A 19,697-nucleotide genomic window follows, 5' to 3' on the forward strand; every position below is an offset into this window, starting at 1 on the left:
GAAAAGAAAGGAAGAAATATATATATATATATACATATATATATATAGTAATAATAGACAGTAAAATATTTTGAGGATTCAGATTACTTGAAAAGCAACGTATAGATCTGCCCTCAGCCCCAGTTACTTTAAAGCCTCATCTACACAACTGCCATCACACCAAGATTTCATAGAATATTCTACAACAGTAGAACTGTTTCTGTTTTCACACATTCCAAAGAACACTATGAAACATGTAATCATACACACATTTTAACGTATGTTTGTTTTAATGATTGTTTCTAAATCTAGTCAATTTCTTTGTTAAAGAATTAGGTTAGTAATAAAAAAATTCTAATTTAGAGATATGGTTATGAAATAGATTTCCCGGAATCAAAAAGAAAAAGATAACTCAGAGCAAGAAATTTCTTTGCACACAACAAATAATTGTTTTACTATTTCAAAATACTAAAAGTCTTCTGTATAGTACTTATTATATACATTGAATGCCTTAAAAGAGTCTTAGCAACCATATCTATTATCTTCATCTCTTCAGAACAAGTATGTAAGAAATAGAAAATCTGTAAATCAGTCCTCGATGACAGAGGGTCTGTTTAGGAGTCTACCAAATGGAACGACCCTGCTGGAATTCCTTCCAGCAGCCTGTGAAAATGTCAGAATGGAGTCTGTTTTGGAGGTCACAGTCCCTAGAGAGCTCTGAGTTTTGGCCTGTTTGTCTTTTCACATGCTTTACTATTTGAAAATCATTCCTTGTAGACACTGACTGATGCCCAGGGAATGCTAGGATTGTGGGAACTGGCAGTACCAACAAGAGAGACAAATTTCATGGGAAATCAGTGCCTACTACATTTGCCCTCTCAGCTCTCATCAGATAAGCTGCTGCTCAAATGCTATGAAGGTACACAGTGAGACGTTAAGGAATTGCATGTCACTCTGACATTTTAAAAAAGAAATGCTTGTGGATAATGGGGACAAAAATTACTGGCACTGAGAAAAACACTAAGTTATAAAACACCATGATGAAACCCTGAAAAATGATATTCACCTAATATGAATTGAAACGCTGTATTATCAAAATACACATACTAATAAAAAAGTTATAGCGTGCCAATTATATGCCCACACTATTCAAGTACTTGACTTCTATGAACTAGTTTAATTTCATAGCAACCCTAAGAAGCAGGTACTACTAGTATGATCACCATTTTGTGGATGAGGAATTGAGGCAGAGGGAAGTTACCTAATTTGTCTAAATTCACATAACTAGTAATACTGTAGCCCTGTCTAGAGCTGATGCTCGAATCAACTGAGTTATTTTTAGCACCTGAGGCTGATGTGCTCTGACCAACTGAGCTATCCTCAGTGCCTGGGGCCACGCTCAAATCAAATGAGCCACTGGCTATGGGAGGGGGAGAGGGAGAGAAGGGAAAGAGGCAGGGGGGACAAACAGATGGTCACTTCTACTGTGTGCCCTGACTGGGAATGGAACCCAGGTGGTCCATACACCGGGCCAACGCTCTATCTATTGAGCCATTGGCCAAGGCCTTCTTTCCTTTTCAATAAGGGGGAAGATCTAATTGAATGAAATTGCATGTATGTTTAATAATATCTGTGAGGAATGTATTAAACAGCGACATTACTAATTTCTATCCATGAAAAATTCCATCAGTTAACTGAGATGAAAGTTATCTTCCATTCTTTGTTTCTGCTGCCAATGAACAGCCCAAAGCAAAGTGATAATGAGGTATAAGAACACATGATGTAATGAGGGAGGGCAGCCAGAGAGCCAGAGAAAGACACACGGGCTGAAAGCTACCACACGAATATTACAATAAGCATATCGTGACACAGAGAGCTTCTGAGACTTACCCATGCTCACAGACTGAGTCAGCAGAGGAGACTGGAGTCCTGACTCCCAAAAGACTATACCTCCTGTTAATAACAGTGAGGGAAGCAGGTGAGGGCAGCCAACAGAACAGATTAATTTAAAGGAGTTAGAAAAACATTGGGTATGATATTTACTCATTAGGCTGGGTGATTATTAACTACAAACCCAAGAGAAAATTCCAATACATTTGTTATTCCAACATATTTGTCTTGTTGCTGTCACAGTATTATTTTATTACTGATGTCTTAAAATAAAAGAAGAAAAATAATCATGGATCACATTTTTCCAGTACATTCCCTATATTTATTAGGTTTTTTAGAGTTATGGTAGAAAACAGGTATCCAGTGTCTATCCTTTTCCTTCCTTTTCAGCTAGAAGAGGTGACTGTGGTTGGGTTAGATGGCAGACATAAGTAAAAAGAGCCCTGACTTAACTGGAATGAAGTCTCTTGACCCAACACAGGATCTGATTCAATTATTCAACTAAGGAGGCTAGAGGGTTATAGCTGAGTACTATTTACTAACTAATCATTTATATTTTATATGTTACCTTTTAAAATTGCTTCCTGAGAAACAGGAAACTGCTAGATAATAATAAATTAGCTTAATAGATAATGATAAATTAGGTTCAGTTTATTCACTGGTCAATATCTAATATAAATCATATGGTGGACCCTAGTTTTAAGAAAACTATCTTAAAAATCTATATAAGAAATAATGTACTTCTATGACTCTAGTAACTCTAGAAAAGCCTTGTAACATTATTGGGCAAATAGTTTTTATAATTTAAGATAATGTGGTCTCATGCTGGATAAAAATGCTAATTATTACGTTCTAAATCCTACTTTTAATATAAGTATGTTAACTGCTGGTACTCTAAGGGTATTTCTGCAGGGGAACACAATTGAAAGATTGAATAAATAACTGAAAATGAGGCTTCAGAGTGTTACATAACTGGGGCCTACAGTCTTACTGATGCACTTTGGAAACTGTTAGCTTCATCTACCGCCTCAGCGATAACCAAAGTACGCCTATGTTAGTGTTCTGAACATGCCGGCTGCAAATGCAAAACTGTAAATTAATGCCCGCCTGCCCCCCAACACACACATACACTCTGCTTGGGTGTTTGTTCAGCAATGCACTGAAGCAAACTAAACCCTCAGTAAGAGGAAAATTACCTAAATAAGAAGCCCAGAGTAGAAAAAAGAAGGTGGGCAGGGTTACAGAAGCTTATTTACATTGTGAAACAAAACATGCCACTTAATAGGAAACTTGACAAAGTTCTTGTGAAAGATGGCTCCTCACCTTTAAGCTACTTATATGGCTTCTTTTTCATTTGGAAGGGTTCAAGAGGTTGTCACAAGTAAAACAGTATGAGAGTTGGCACAATTAATCAAGAATTTTATTTGCAGTTGTCAGGAGGTTCATGGTTGGCTTTCAAACTTTTCTATTTGTGGTGAGTATAAGTCCTAAAGCCTAATTTTCAAAAGGTATTCAAGAACTACGGAAAATTACATTTAAGGAGTATATATTTCTCTTCTAAGTCTAAATATTCTTAAGTAAGGCCTGAAAACAGAAAGGAAATTATCTAAATGTATCAGAATATTCATTAATCTTTGATAATTATTTTAAGTATTCAAGAACCTAAATATGTTAACAGTAAAGCCAATGACAAGACAATTTTACAAAACATTATTCATTTCTTTTACCTTCAGCTGTAGAAAGGAAAAGCAAGAATCCATAGTTCCCTGTCTTGGCTATTTGGCCTCTTAAGTCTCTCTCCCATTTATGACACAATGAATTCTATGCCTGGCTGTCTGCTTCAGAGAAAGAGCTTCATTCTCTCTTTCCCTCGCCAATCTCCGTTGGGCCATGCCAGCGCCGGTCCATTGTAAGGAAAAGGGTTGTGCTCAAGACAAATGCTCATCACCTTTGTACACTTCCAACACCTGGACTGCCCGTAAGCCTTACAGGTTAATGAGTAGGGAAATGTTTTCAAAGTAAAATCCAAAGAAAAGACCTACTGTGACCGCGTGCCATTTATTTTCCATGGTACACGGCAGGCTGGGTTCATCTGACTGCAAGCGTATTAATGCCAGTATTGGAGCCAATACAAAGAGCCACCTTGCGTTTCCTTGTATGCAATTAACTTTTGAATAAATTATTTTCTCTCTAGTAAGTGATCATTCCAGAATAGAACAAGAGATGTTCTAAAATTGTTCAGTGTGATAAATTTAATGAATGGAAATCTTTTTTTTTAATAAATGGAAATCTTAGAAAAATATTTTCAAGATGGACTATACACTCAAAAACCTAACAAGTATAGTGACTAGTAATAACAAACTTTAAAATTAAAATGATAAATAAGTCTCTTCCTCACTGGTGCCTAAAACATGCTATTTCATAGTAAATACAGCTTCAAAAGGCCTGTTAATATGGGAAGAGGAAGGTGGTGAATGCTTATTTTCCACATACTGGACACCACCACTGATACTGCCCGTGGTGTATCTGTGGCCGTGTGAACATGACTGAGCCTCATCTTCAGAGACAGACCACGAAGTACTGAATACCAAGCAGTTTCATAAACGCGTATTATGTCAACTTACCTCCTTACTGTATGATATTGCTGGCAAGATCTTAAAAGCTGAAATTCACCAACCAGCACAGATTGGTCTTGCAAACAGCCTCATGAAAGAAACGCTTCTTGTCTCACCTGGCGGGGGCCCTGGCAGAGGAGCTGCAGCTCTTTCGGGCATGCTGTTTCCATCAAGTCTGCCTTTCCCTCCTTTTACAAAGCTATAATATATATCCAATTTATAGCATCTGAGCTTTTCCTGTTTAAACAATAAAAGAACTAACTGTCCCTTTGATTTCCCTTTTATTCCCACCATCGGAAGGAATGTTAATACTGCAACATGGAAATGAGTCTATTGTGTATATAAAATGTCAAAACAAAACTCAGTATCCTTGTGTATGCATTGTCTTAGTAAAGGTGCATTCTTTATGTGTTTCTATATATTCACTTTCTCTTATGAAGGACTTGTTGGGAAGAGTTACTTGCCTACGTCTTACTTTGAAGTATGCCACTAACTACAGAATTATTTTGGTCACGTTCATGGGTAAAGCAAAACCCTAGCTTATCTTTACTGAACATCTTTCATGTTTACTCCAGTAGTGGAAATATTTTGCCACTCTACTAAAACTGCCAACATAAATATTAATCAAAAATAAGGGGAGATCCTGGAATCATACTTGAATGTCAACTTCATGTTCCTTGCAAGTTTATTTATAAACTATCTGGTGACATAATCCTTCTATATGCTAAACTCAAATGGAAATGTCTTCATTTTAACCCAACAGAAAAGAATTCCAACAAGTGAAATTCAAATACGTAGGAATAACAACAAAACATAACCATCAAGAAAATATCTAAATCTGGTTATCTCAAAATATCTAAACCATACTTGGTATTAATTCTGAGGCCAAAACCTAGGATTTAAACATGGCATCAAGAAGATCTGCAAAATGAAGAGTAAACTTGAAAAAAATCATTAAGGTAAGAAAGTTATGGTTTGTCCGCCTATATATTATTTGATGTGGTTCTACTATACTCACATACCTGTATCAAAAATCTAGATTTCTTATAGCTGTACAATGATTCCATTTATGCTTTGGAATGTATATGCAAATTAGGTTAATATTCCATAAACCTAAAATTAGAGTGTATGCCTAAATATAAGGTAAGATTTTTAACTTCCTAAAGGCACTTGTTAGAAAAAGAGATTCTCTTATATTTGGGACCTTATACAATATCTCATATTATGAGATAATCTTTTATTTACTTATTATTAAACAAAAAACATTTGAGAAAAACTCATTAGCTATGAAAAACAACATGGAGGTTTCTCAAAAAATCTGGACTAGAGTTACCATATGACCTAGTGATCCCTCTTGTGGGCATCTACCAAAGAAATTTGAATATATTAATTCATAAAGATGTATATATGTATCCCATATGTTCACTGCAGCATTATTCATGGTGGCTGACACATGGAAAGAACTGAGGTGTCCTTTGATAGATGACTGGATAAAGATGTGGTACATATAAACTATGGTATACTACTCAGCCACAAATACTGGCATTTGTGACAACATGGAGAGAGCTTGAGAATATCATGCTAGGTGAAATAAGACAGAAAAGTCAAGAACCACATGATTTCATTCATATGTGGGACATAAAACTTAAAGCAACAAATGAACAAACAAGACAAATAAACAAAAATTCACAGACACAGACAACAGTATGTTGGTTACCAGAGAGAAAGGGGGCTGGGGAAGAGGTAGTAAAAAAAAAGGGAGGTCAAATATATGGTGATGAAAGGAGATTTGATTTTGGGTGGTAAACACACAATGCAATCAATGTACAGATAATGTATTATAGTACTGTACATTTGAAACCTAAATAATTTTATTAACAAATGTCACCCCAATAAATTTACCAAAAAGTTTTAAATCAACTTCATTAGAAGGTGGTTTTAGGATGTTTACAGAAATATCTTAATAGAATCAGAAAAAAAGTGGGAGAAGAAAATCAAAACATTAATTATTCTTAGGTTATATAACCTTAAAATTTTAAGTGTTGGATGTTGTTACAAAGACTTTCAAAACTGCTTTTAAAAGAGTTATCAACTACTATTTTCTCAGAAAGGACACAGGTTAAAAACGGCTAATTCCAGGGAAGTAACTGGGTAGCTAAGGGACAAGACTGGGGGGTAACCTACTTTTCCCTGTGTACTCATATATACTCTTTACTTTTTAAATTGTGTGAATACATTACTATTCAAAAAAGGGATAGAATTCAGAAACAAATTACAGCCCCATGAAATGTTATAACTAATCACATATCAAACATGAGTAATTATGTTACAGAGATTATGAATATACAACAATAAAACATACAAAAAAAAAAAGCAAAAAATGGAGTCCCACTGTTTTGTGAATGGTACAAAATCTTCAGTATCAGATCCTGTATGTATTCAAAAACTTCTGTAACTCAAACAAAAGAGACAGAAATGGAGATGCACCCTGGATTTTCATGCTAGATGGGTGATGTAAAGGGGTTATACTCATGATCAAAAAAAAATCTCACCAAGATTCATGGATAGAGTTTGAGCAAGATAGTTCTATTAAATATAAGTGTGAATAAAGCAATCCTTTTATATTATTGCCCTGCTTCATAAAATGTGACTTAAATTATATGTATGGAACTAAATTAATAAATTAAAACTTCTACCATTTCATCAACCTCCCTAAAAGTTTATAAAGGGAGACTACCTTGTATTTGAGCTTCCCTTATATTCAGGCATACATATTTAAGAGAACGTTCTTGCAAGAGAATGTGGTGAGCTGGTCCAGTAAACCCACAGGGTATAAATTGATTCCACATGCTTCACTTCTCTCCTCTGCTACATATGACCATTTTCTTGAGCAACTGTACATTAGGAGCAATTTTATACCTACTCAATTCTTTTTATTACTTTTTTTGGCAGGTAATAATTTCAACATTATTATACTAATCCAAGTACACTGTGTAAATTTGGTCACATACCACTAAGGTAAAGCTAGGCCCCTAATTGATGGAAGGTTCTAAAGCCATCGCCTGTCAACCACAGTCTCATGAAGGTTTTGATAGCACCTTAGCCAAGATATCACTGTAGACCAACTAAACTACACAAGAATTGTGCCTCTCAGCAAGCATCAGAAGGGAGAACAAGTTCTGTTCCAAACATGTACTAAAGAACTGAGAATAGTAGTATATGTCCTTTATCCATTTTCCTGAATAAGATAAAGCCAATAATGAAAAGAATTGGGAACACTCAGAACCCAGAAAAATAAGTAACAAGATAGTGCATATGGAAGTGTTCTATAGGGAAAGTTTCATTTCTTCTGGCTTTTAAAAGTGAAATGTAAAATATATATTGTGAATATAAGACTCATCAGAACTGAGGAAAGCAAAGTAAGTCCAGTTGAAATTCTTAATTCTGTACTTATAATATGCAAACTTAGTGTTTTCATAAATTTTAATGTTTTATATATCTTGGTTTTTATATTTTAAGTATTAAGAATAAGTGTATATCAATTCTCTATATTCAGTTATGCTAAAAATTGTCAGTATTGTGTTTTTTTGGGGAACTCTGGAATGCCTCTGTGATAAATGAAAAATTCCTGAACAGATAATAAATAAAAAGAAAATATTCATTTTGTATACAAGGATGAGCCAGCCAAAGGTGGAAAATATGGCCATATCCAATATCCATTAATATAGAAAATACTCAAACACTATTGTTTTCTTAGTGATCATTAAGATAGTGCAAATTTTGCCAATTCTGAAAATAAGGTGCAACACATTGGAGATGGGGATATTGGAAGGAGAATCTTTAAATCCACAATCTATTTTTCCTGGAATCAGCACAGGAAGCTACTTTCCGATACCATTCCAGCATGAAATTATCCGCTTGTGCTAAGATGGTTGAATCTAAAGTTTATTTCCAAAGATAATGCTGCTACCAAAAATACTGGGGAAATGATGGAAGAACTGGATGGAAATTGAAATTCTGCCTGTTACTCAAAACCAGCCAGTACCCCTATGAGGTTTTCTCCTCTGTGACAGACTGCCAAATGTAACTGGTGATAAATAAGTAAGTAAATAAATAAAAACATAAATACGTAAATAAAAATTACTACCAAAGAGAAATAAATTGGGCTCACAAAGAGGTAAGTCTTCAAACCAAAATCCCCACTGCACACGCTGAAGAACTCACCATTCTTCCTTTCGTTCAGAGGGGGTAAGTACTGACTGGACTGCAAGGAGAGCTCCTGGAATTCGTGGGCAACGGCTTCACTCTGAGGACTTGGAGCAAGATGGGCTAAAGGTCCCAGTTCGTCCTCAGTGTCTAGTGCCCCTGTGTGATCCATTGTGTTCCAGCAGCTGACGATAGGGAATATGAAACACTTCTTAAACTGTTGAAGAGACTGTCAACATAAAGAAATTTGTAAGTACGTGATACATTTATTTTTCTCTAAATTGTATAAAAGTATTAAAACGAGATCTCTTGGTGCTGGTTCAGTTTCACGGCTGTGTGACAAATGGATCTCAGGTTCCTTGTACAACACACAGCAATAATATATTTCCCATCTAAAAACCGGATAAATTAAAGTCGAAAGTATTCTGTATAATTTTTTGTATAGTATAAAAAAAGTTATGTTATTAATGTCATTAAATATTTTAATGCATCTTAAAATGAGACAAAAGTCAAATAATGCTGATAAAATAAAAAAGCAGTCTGGCTTGAAAATCTATCGTAACTGCTACAAATCATCCTGATTGACAGAGAAATCTGTAATTGAAGTACCAAAGACACAACTAAAACTAAGGATGTGACACTGGCTTAGGGGCTGAGTGGTGGACAGCAAGAAAATTGTTCTTGAAAGCTAGAAAAATGGCTGTCCATATTAGGTAATGGCAAAACATTTGATCAAACTGTTGCCTGCTTAGTAGCATGTCATACCACAATTTGTTTATCCATTCATCTATTGGTGGACATTTGAGTTGTTTATAGTTTTATCCTATTAGAAATAAAGATGCTATGAACATTCTTGTACAAATATTTATAGGGGTATATACTTTCACTTCTTTGGGTAAATATCTAGGAATGAAATGGCTGGATCATATGGCAGCTGCATGTTCAAAAAGACAACAACAACTAACAAACTGTTTTCCAAAGTGGTTGTGCCATTTTGCCTCTTATGTGCAGTGAATGAGAGTTCTATTTTCCAACCAACACTTGACATGGTCAATCTTTTCTATTTTAGTTATTTTAATGAGACTGTAGTGGTATTTCATTGTGGTTTTAATTTGCATTTCCCTAATGATGTTGAGGATCTTTTACTGTGCTTATTTCCTATCTGTATATCTTTGGTTAAGTATCTAATCAAATCTTTTCATTTTTAAAATTAGGGGGTTTATTTTCTTATCAGTTTTGAGAGTTCTTTATATATTCTGGACAAATATATAAAATTTGTCCAGAATATATAAAATTTGAAAATATTTTCCCCAAGTCTATGTTCTTAATAGTGTTTTACAAAGAACAGATGTTTTTAATTTGAAGTTCAACTTACCCATTTTTTTCTTTTATAGATCACATTTCTAGTATTTTAACTAAGCAATCTATGATTAACCCAAGTTCACAAAGATTACCTCTTTTGTTTTCTTTAAATGTTTTACAGGTTTTGTTTTTATATTTAAGTCCATGATGCACTTTGGGTTGGTATATGTATAATACTACAAGATTTGAATCCAAGTTTTTGGGGGAGGGGTAAGTAAGGCTATGTGACTGTTTCAGCACCATTATTGAAAAGGTGATCTTTTCTTCACCAACTTGCCTTTGCACTTTTGTTGCAGGTCAAATGACCATGATGAACATCTAGGTCAATATCTTGACTCTATATTTAGTTTCCAGGGAGGAGAAAGCCACAAAATAGGAGCCTCTAAATTCTTTGTGTAAACTCTGCCCAAGCCTCTGGCTGATCCCTAAATTATGCATACGTAGGGCAACTAAGGCAAAAAGGACAGAAAACTGTTCCAGCTGCTGTTCACCATAGGAAAGATGAAATCTGCAAACGTGACTTCAGCAAAATTAACTGCCCATTAAAATAAAGCAATACTCCTGAGAGAGAACCTTATAGAAACCAGAGTCTCTTATAACTGTGCTTCCAGAATTAAACATGCAACAAAAATACCCTCTAATAATGAAGGCATAATTGTCACCAAGACAAAAACTACAAGAATGCTAAAAGAATTTCTTCAGGTTGAAGGGCAATGTTACCATATAGAAACGTGGATCTTAGGACTGAAAAGCATCAGAAACAGTGAACATGTAAATAAATACCAAGACTAGTTTTTCCTCTTCATTTCTTTAATATTATGATTCAAAGTAAAAATTAAAACAGTTATGGAGTTTATAATGTATACAGATGTAGTATATATGGCAGTTATAAAGAATGAGGAAGAGGTTACCATATTACAACATCCTTATACTTCTATACATTACGTAAAAGTGAGCCCTAGCCGGTTGGCTCAGTGGTAGAGCGTCGGGCCGGTGTGTGGAAGTCCTGGGTTCAATTCCCAGCCAGGGCACACAGGAGAAGTGCCCACCTGCTTCTCCACTCTTCCCCCTCTCCTTCATCAATATCTCTCTTTTCCCCTCCTGCAGCCAAGGCTCCATTGGAGCAAAGTAGGCCCGGGCACTGAGGATGGCTCCATGGCCTCTGTCTCATGTGCTAGAATGGCTCCAGTGGCAACAGATCAACAGCCCCAGATGGGCAGAGCATCGCCCCCTGGCGGGCATGCTGGGTGGATCCTGGTTGGGCACATGCGGGGGTATGTTTCTCTGCTTCCCACTTCTCACTTCAGAAAAAAAAAATGAGGATAGTTTAAGGCACCTCTGGGACATCAAGCATATGAACATTAGCATCAGAGGGGTACCAGAAGGAGAAGAGAAAAGGCAAGGGACTAAAAACTGATTTTAGGGTATAATGACTAAAAACTTCCCTAACCTGACAAAGGAAATAAACACACAAGTCCAGGAAGTTCAGGGAATCCTAAACAAGATGAATCCAAAGAGGCTCATACCAAGTTACAAAATAATTAAAATGCCAAAGATTAAAAACAAAGCAAGAATCTTAAAAGTAGCAAGAGAAAAGCAGTTAGTTACCTACAAGGAAGCTCCCATAAGCCTGTCAGCTGATTGCTCAACAGGAACTTTGCAGGTCAGAAGGAACTGGCAGAAAATATTCAAAGTGATAAAAAAGACCTACAGCCAAGATTATTCTACCCAGCAAATGTATCATTTAGAATTGAAGGAGAGATTAATAATTTCCAGACCAAGAAAATAAAGCTAAAGGAGTTCATCACCACTAAACTAGTATTACAAAAAATATTACAGGGACTTCTTTAAGATCAGAAATATGAATAATACAGGAAAAAAATTAATTCTCCCTAACAATAGCAAACACACATAATAAAAACTATTCAACCAACTATAAAGCTAGTACAAAGATTAAAAGACAAAGAAGTAGAAATATCATGTATAATTACAACAATAAATTAAGGGATAGACATAAACACATATAAAAGATGTAAACAATAATGAAAAACATAAATATGAAGAGTTAGTAAAAACTGTAGTGACTTTAGAATGTATTTAAGTTATCATCAACTTAAAGTAGACTGCTATAAACACAGCTTGCTATACATGAAGCACATAGTAACCATGAAACAAAAACTACAAGAGATATACAAGACATAAAGAGAAGGGAATCCAAACACAACACTATATAAAGTTATCAATATAAAAGAGAGGAGAACAAGAGAATAAAAAAGGAACAGAGAATAAATACGAAGAGAATTAGAAAACAATAAAATGGCAATAACTACATATCTATCAATAATTACCTTAAATGTAAATGGACGAAATGCTCTGATCAAAAGACCTAGCTAGGGTGGCTGAATGAGTTAAAAAAAAAAGACCCGTGCATATGCTGCCTACAAGAGACCTACTTTAGCTCAAAAGACAGGCACAGACTAAATATAAAAAGATGGAAAAAGATATTTTATGCAAATGCAATAAACAAAAAGCTGGGACAGCAATACTTTCATCAGACAAAGACTTTAAAACAACAGCTCTAACAAGAGACAAAGACAGGCATTTCATAATGATAAATGGATAAATCCAAAAAGAGGATATAACTCTTGTAAATATTTAAGCATCCAATGTAAATATGTAAAGTCAATATTAACAGACATAAAGATAGAATTTGAAAGATAAAGTAATACTAAGAGACTTTAACACCACATTAGCATTAATGGATAGATCATAAACACAGAAAATCAACAAGGAAAGAGTAACCTTAAATGACATTATATCAGATGGTGGTAACTGACATTTTAGAACAATTCACCCAACAGTGGCAGAATAAATATTCCTTTGAAATGCACAATGAACATTTTCTGGACATACTACATGTTAGGTCACACACACACACACACACACACACACACAAAACCTAAATAAATTTAAGAAGATTGAAATCATACTAAGCATCTTCTCAAATCATTATGATATGAAACAGAAATCAATTACAAGAAGAAAACTGAAGGAAAAAAGGGGGGAGGCTAAAAACATGCTACTGCACAATAACTGTGCTAACAATGAGATCAAGAAAGAAATCAAAAGATGCCTTGAGTCTCTGGCCAGTTAGTTCAGTGGATGGAGCATCAGCCCAGTGTGTGTACATCCTGAGTTTGATTCCTGGTTGGGCACACAAAGGAAGCGACCATCTGCTCCCCCTTCTCTCTCTTTTCTCCTCTTGCAGCCAGTGGCTCAACTGGTTTGAGCATCAGCCCCAGGTGCTGAGGATAGTTCGGTTGTTCAGAACGCATCAGCCCCAGGCACTGAGGATAGCTCGATTGTTCAGAATGCATCAGCGTCAGGTGCTTAAAATAACTGGGTTGATCCAAGCATCAGACCTAGACATGGGTTGCCAGGTGGATCCTGGTCGGGGCGCATGTGGGAGTCTGTCTCACTATGTCCCCTTCTTTCACATAAAAAATTAAAAAAAAAAAAAAGAGCCTGACCTGTGGTGGCGCAGTGGATAAAGCGTCGACCTGGAAATGCTGAGGTCGCCGGTTCAAAACCCTGGGCTTGCCTGGTCAAGGCACATATGGGAGTTGATGCTTCCAGCTCCTCCCCCCTATCTCTCTATCCTCTCTAAAAAAAATGAATAAATAAAAAAATAAAAATAAAAATATAAAAAAAAGAGATGTCTTGAGACATGAAAATGAAAACATAATGACCCCAAATCTATGAGGCAGAGCCAAAGCAATTCTAAGAGGGAAATGTATAGCAAACAAGCTTACCTCAAGAAACAAGGAGAGCCTGACAAGGAGGTGTCACAGTGAACAGAGCGCTGGACTGGGACGCAGAGGACCTAGGTTTGAATCCTCAAGGTCACTGGTTTGAGAATGGGCTCACCAGCTTGAACACAGGGTCACTGGCTTGAGCGGGGGATCATAGACATGACCCCATGGTTGCTGGCTTGAGCTCAAAGGTCACTGGCTTGAAGCCCAAGGTTGCTGGCAAGGGGTCACTCGCTCTGCTGTAGCCCCACTGGTCAAGGCACGTATGAGAAAGCAATCAATGAACAACTAAGGAGCCACAACAAAGAACTGATGCTTCTCATCTTTCTCACTTCCTGTATCTCTGTCCCACTCCTTCTCTCTCACTGTCTCTGTCACCAAAAGTAAAATAAAGAAAGAAACAAGGAGAAAATATCAAATAGTTAACAATCTAACCTTACACCTAAAGGAGTAAGAACAAGAAGAACAAACAAGACACAAAGTGAGAAGGAAAGAAATGATAAAAACCAGAGTGAAAAATAAACAAAATATAGTCTAACGAACAGAAAAGATCAATAAAACCAATAGCTGGTTCTTTGAAGAGATAAACCGACAAATCTTTAGCCAGACTCATAAAGAAAAAAAAAAGAGTGGCTCAAATAAAATCAGAAATATAAAGAGAAGTGACAACCGACACCACAGAAATACAAAGGATCCTAACAAAATACTACAAACAAGTACACTGCTCACAAAAGGTAAGGGAAAATTTCAATGCTTCATATTCATTTTGAAATACAGTGGTACCTTGAGATACGAGTTTAATTTGTTCTGTAACTGAGCTCGTAAGTCAGTCAACTCGTATATCAAACAAATGTCTACCATTTTAAATAACTGAAAGATATTTAATCCGTTCCAGCCCTGTGAAACATCCCCAAACCATCCTAAATTATAAAAAAAGACGTCTTTAATTAAGAAACACACATGTATACTTTACAAATGCAAAACAAAATATACGAAATAAAAGAAAAAAGTGTTATTTAGTACTGTATTCTTACCTTGGAGACAGACGAGTGCGGCTAATGGAGGTGAATGGCGGAGGAGGGGGAGGGAGGAAGGGATGCAGGCACTGTAGACACATAAACTAAAACTGCACTTTCTTAACCTAAATGTAAACTAAAACTGCATTTTCTTTAACTTAAACAAAACTATAACTGCACTTTCTTACTTAAAATGAAACCACAAAAACTTAATTGTAAAAAAACGCACTTTCTTAACTTTAAACTTAACCTGAGCTTAACATTATGTATTTTTCATTTAATCATCACCTGTTTTTGCCTTTTTGGCTACACTTTCGGCACTTTCACTTGCAGGACTTTTGAATAAAAATCTATCTAAAGAGGTTTGCTTTTGCCTGCCTTTTAAAATGTTACAGAAATGTGACAAACAAGTGTCATTAAAAAGTGCTAGAAAAAGTTTCAATAAAACTTGAAAGCTTGCCTGACCAGGCGGGGCGCAGTGGATAGAGTGTCGGACTGGGACACGGAGGAGCCAGGTTTGAAACCCCAAGGTCGCCGGCTTGAGTGTAGGCTCATCTGGTTTGAGCAGGGCTCACCAGCTTGAGCCCAAGGTCGCTGGCTTGAGCAAGGGGTCACTTGGTCTGCTGTGGCCCCCCAGTCAAGGCACATATGAGAAAGCAATAGATGAACAACTAAGGTGCTGAAACAAAGAATTGATGCTTCTCATCTCTCTCCCTTCCTGTATGTCCCTATTTGTCCCTATCTGTCCCTCTGTCTCTGTCACAAAAATAAAAAACTTGAAAGCTTCTCCCACATTGCCAGCATATCTTTAATTTCACTTATAGAAATCACTTCCTTTGACTCTACCTCCTCCTCACTATTAATCTCTTGCAGAAGCTCCATATGTTGCATCATCTGTAGCTCCTTCAACTCCTCAGTTGAGAGTTCCTCCTCATGTTCCTCGACGAACTCCTTTACGTCACCCTCATATACCTCTAGACCCATCGACTTTCCAAGGGACACAATCTCCTCCAACGCTTCTACCTCGGTCTCGGTCTCCAGTTCGAATCCTTCAAAATCCCTGTCTGCAACAACATCAGGCCATAACTTTTTCCATGCTGAGTTCAAGGTTCTTCTTGTAACCTCTTGCCATGCCAAGTCAATAATGCGTAAACATATTACAATGTTGTAGTGATCTTTCCAAAACTCTCGAAGGGTTAGAATGGTATTCTCAGTCATCTCAAAGCAGTGGCGGAACAAGTGCTTTGTGTAAAGCTTTTTAAAGCTGGAATGACTTGCTGATCCATAGGTTGCAAGATTAAAGTCGTATTTGGTGGGAAGTAGAGGACTTTCAAGAATTTGAACTCATCGAGAATGTCATCTTCAAGACCAGGTGGGTGGGCTGGAGCATTATCAAGGATTAGTAATGCTTTCATCGAGAGTTTATTTTCTTGAAGATATTTCTTTACTGCAGGACCAAAGACGAGATTTACCCATTCAATAAAAAAATTGCAGCGTAACCCATGCCCTAGCATTGGTGCACCACATAACCTGCAGTTTTTCTTTAAGAATCTTGTGAGTCTTACAGCAGTGGTCCCCAACCCCGTGGGCCATTTGGTACCAGTCCGCAGAGAAAGAACAAATAATTTACATTATTTCCATTTATATTTAAGTCTGAATGATGTTTTATTTTTAAAAAATGACCAGATTCCCTCTGTTACATCCATCTAAAACTCACTCTTGACTCTTGTCTCATAAGTTTGACAATTATATTTTAAAATACCACAGTTTTTACACCGGTTGCATAATTTTATTTTGTGCATTTATCTGTCCCACCCTAAAGGCCGGTCCGTGAAAATATTTTCTGACATTAAACTGGTCCATGGCCCAAAAAAGGTTATAGGCTCGAGGATTTTTGGAATGATACACTAGCAGTGGCTTTACTTTACAGTCACCACTAGCATTTGCACACAATGCAAGGGTCAGATGGTCCTTCATGGGTTTATGGCCTGGCAGTTTCCTCTCTTCTGTGGTGATGAAAGTCCTCCGGGGCAGTTTTTTTCCAAAATAATCCTGTTTTATAACAGTTGAACACTTGTTGGGGGATGTAGCCTTCCTTTGTGATAAGTGCAGCAAAACGTGTGATGTACTACTCAGCTGCCTTAACGTCAGCACTCACAGCTTCACCATGCCTCACCACCGAGTGGATGCCAGATCTCTTCTTGAAAATTTCAAACCAGCTGTGACTTGCCTTAAACGTATCTTCTGCTGCCTCTTTTGAGGTTGATGGTTCTTTCTTCTTCAAGTCGCCATAAATAATACGTGCCTTTTTGCATATTACAGTCTCCATCACTGTATTTCCTGCCAGCTCTTTCTCTTTCACCCACACCAGCAGAAGCTTCTCCATTTCTTCCTGAATATTTGTTCTTAATTGGGACAGAATTATAGCTGCTTTCTCTGGATTTGCGCTTTTGATGGCATCCTTTTGTTTAAGGATGGTACAAATTGTAGATGTATTGCAGCCGTACAGCCTTGCCAGTTCAATCACTCATACATCACGCTCATGTTTTTCTATTATTTCTTGCTTTATTTCTATTGACATCATTCTCTTTTCCTTCTCACCATTATCCTTACACTCACTTTCTTCGACCCCATGATAACACACAAAAAAAGTTAGTAAAAAAATGCAAAAATGATGAAAGAACGAGTACAGCACACGAGATTCGACTTGATTCTGTGGGTAACATGTGAGAAAGAATGAGATGCTGGTGTTGTGCTGCTGATACTGGACCCGTGCGCCAACGCGCCAACTAGCGGCAGCTTCCCAAATCATGGCTCATATCTTGGAATATCACTCGAATCTCAAACAAAAATATGGACCGAGTTGCAGCTCATATCTTAAAAAATTTGTATGTTGGTCTGCTCGTATCTCCAGGTACCACTGTATCCCCTAATTTTTGTGAGCAGTGTATATGCCAACAAATTGGACAACTGGGAAGAAATGGATAAGTTCCTAGGAGCATACAATCTTCTAAGAACGAATCGGAAGAAATAGAAAATCTGAACAGACTGATAACTACTAACAAAATTAATTTAGTAATCAAAAACTCCAATCAAAGAGAAGTCATGGACCAGATGGCTCCACAGGTAAATTTTATAAAACATTCCGAGAATTAGTACTTAACTTTTCCAAACGAATCCAAAAAATATAGAGGAGGAAAACCCAAAACCCATTTTATGACACTAACTTTACCCTGGTACCAAAACCGGACAAAAATCCTAAAAAAACAAACAAACCCAAACTAGCAAACTGAATTCAGCAATACATTAAAAGTAACATCCACCATGATCAAGTGGGATTTACTCCTGGGATGTAAGGTTAGTTCAACATCTGCAAGTCAATTGACATAATATATCACATAAAATGAAGGATAAACAGCATAAGATCATATCAATAGATTAGAAAAAGAATTTAACAAAATTCTGTATATATTTTTAATAAAAACTCTCAAGAAAGTGGGACTGGGCCCTGGCCGGTTGGCTCAGTGGTAGAGCATTGGCCTGGCATGCAGGAGTCCCGGGTTCAATTCCCGGCCAGGGCACACAGGAGAAGCGCCCATCTGCTTCTCCACCCCTCCCCTCTCTTTCCTCTCTGTCTCTCTCTTCCCCTCCCGCAGCCAAGGCTCCATTGGAGCAAAGTTTGCCCGGGCGCTGAGGATGGCTCCGTGGCCTCAGCCTCAGGTGCTAGAATGGCTCTGATTGCGGCAGAGCGACGCCCCAGATAGGCAGAGCATCGCCCCCTGGTGGGCATGTCGGGTGGATCCCAGTCGGGCACATGCGGGAGTCTGTCTGACTGCCTCCCCGTTTCCAACTTCAGAAAAGTGCAAGAAAAAAAAAAGAAAGTGGGACTGGAGGAAGTATACCTCAAAATAATGAAGGGTGTATATGACAAACCCACAGCTAACATCAATATTCAAAGGTGAAAAGCTGAAAGCTTTTTCTCTGAAATCAGGAACAAGATAAGGATGTCCATTTCTACCACCTTTATTCTACACAGCATTGCTAGTGCTAGGCACAGCAATCTGACAAGAAAAATAAAAAGCAACCTGAACTGAAAAGACAGAAGTAAATTTTCCTTAATTTGCAGATAACATAACACTATTTAGAGAGAATTTTAAAGAGTTCACCAAAAAACCAAAAGCTATTAGAACTAAAGTAGCAGGATAAAAAATTAATATTCAGAAATCAGTTGCATTTTTATAAACCAATAGCGAACTAATAGAAAGAAAAATTAAGAAAACAATGCCATTCACAATTATGCCAAAACCAGTAAAATACCTAAGACTAAATTTAACCAAGGAAGTAAAAGACCTATACTCTAAAAACTGTAAGACACTGAAGAAAGATAGTTACAATACAAATAAATGGAAGGCTACACTGTGTTCATTGACAGAGAAAATTAACACTGTTAAAATATCCATACTGGCCTGACCTGTGGTGGCGCAGTGGATAAAGCGTCGACCTGAAAATGCTAAGGTCACTGGTTCGAAACCCTGGGCTTGCCTAGTCAAGGCACATATGGGAGTTGATGCTTCCAGCTCCTCCCCCCTTCTCTCTCTCTCTCTCTCTCTCTCTCTCTCTCTCTCTCTCTCCCTCTGTCTCTCTCTCTCCTCTCTAAAATGAAAAAATAAAAAAAATATCCATATTATCCAAAACAATCTACCAATTTAATGCAATCTCTCTCAAAATGCCAATGGCATTTTTCACAAAGTTAGAACAATTAATCCTAAAATTTATAGGGAACCACAAAAGACCTTGAATGGCCAAAGCAATCTTGT

The 19,697-nt window shown here is 37.0% G+C and overlaps 1 protein-coding gene across 6 annotated transcripts in view; it reads right to left on the bottom strand.

Moving 5' to 3' along the window:
- MRTFB (myocardin related transcription factor B) overlaps positions 1 to 19,697 on the bottom strand; it is a 289,724-nt gene that overhangs the window by 115,907 nt on the left and 154,120 nt on the right. For 5 of the 6 annotated variants that reach the window (XM_066382581.1, XM_066382582.1, XM_066382580.1 and 2 more), the window contains 2 exons: positions 8,709 to 8,919; positions 1,870 to 1,932 (listed from right to left, as the gene is read on the bottom strand). In XM_066382581.1, coding sequence (XP_066238678.1) covers positions 1,870 to 1,932; positions 8,709 to 8,862 — 217 coding nt within the window. In that variant the 5' untranslated portion in view covers positions 8,863 to 8,919. The remainder of the gene's footprint in view (positions 1 to 1,869; positions 1,933 to 8,708; positions 8,920 to 19,697) is intronic. The other variant, XM_066382583.1, reaches the window with a different exon arrangement.

Source organism: Saccopteryx leptura, chromosome 4, assembly GCF_036850995.1.
Source record: "Saccopteryx leptura isolate mSacLep1 chromosome 4, mSacLep1_pri_phased_curated, whole genome shotgun sequence".
Lineage (NCBI taxonomy): Eukaryota > Metazoa > Chordata > Mammalia > Chiroptera > Emballonuridae > Saccopteryx > Saccopteryx leptura.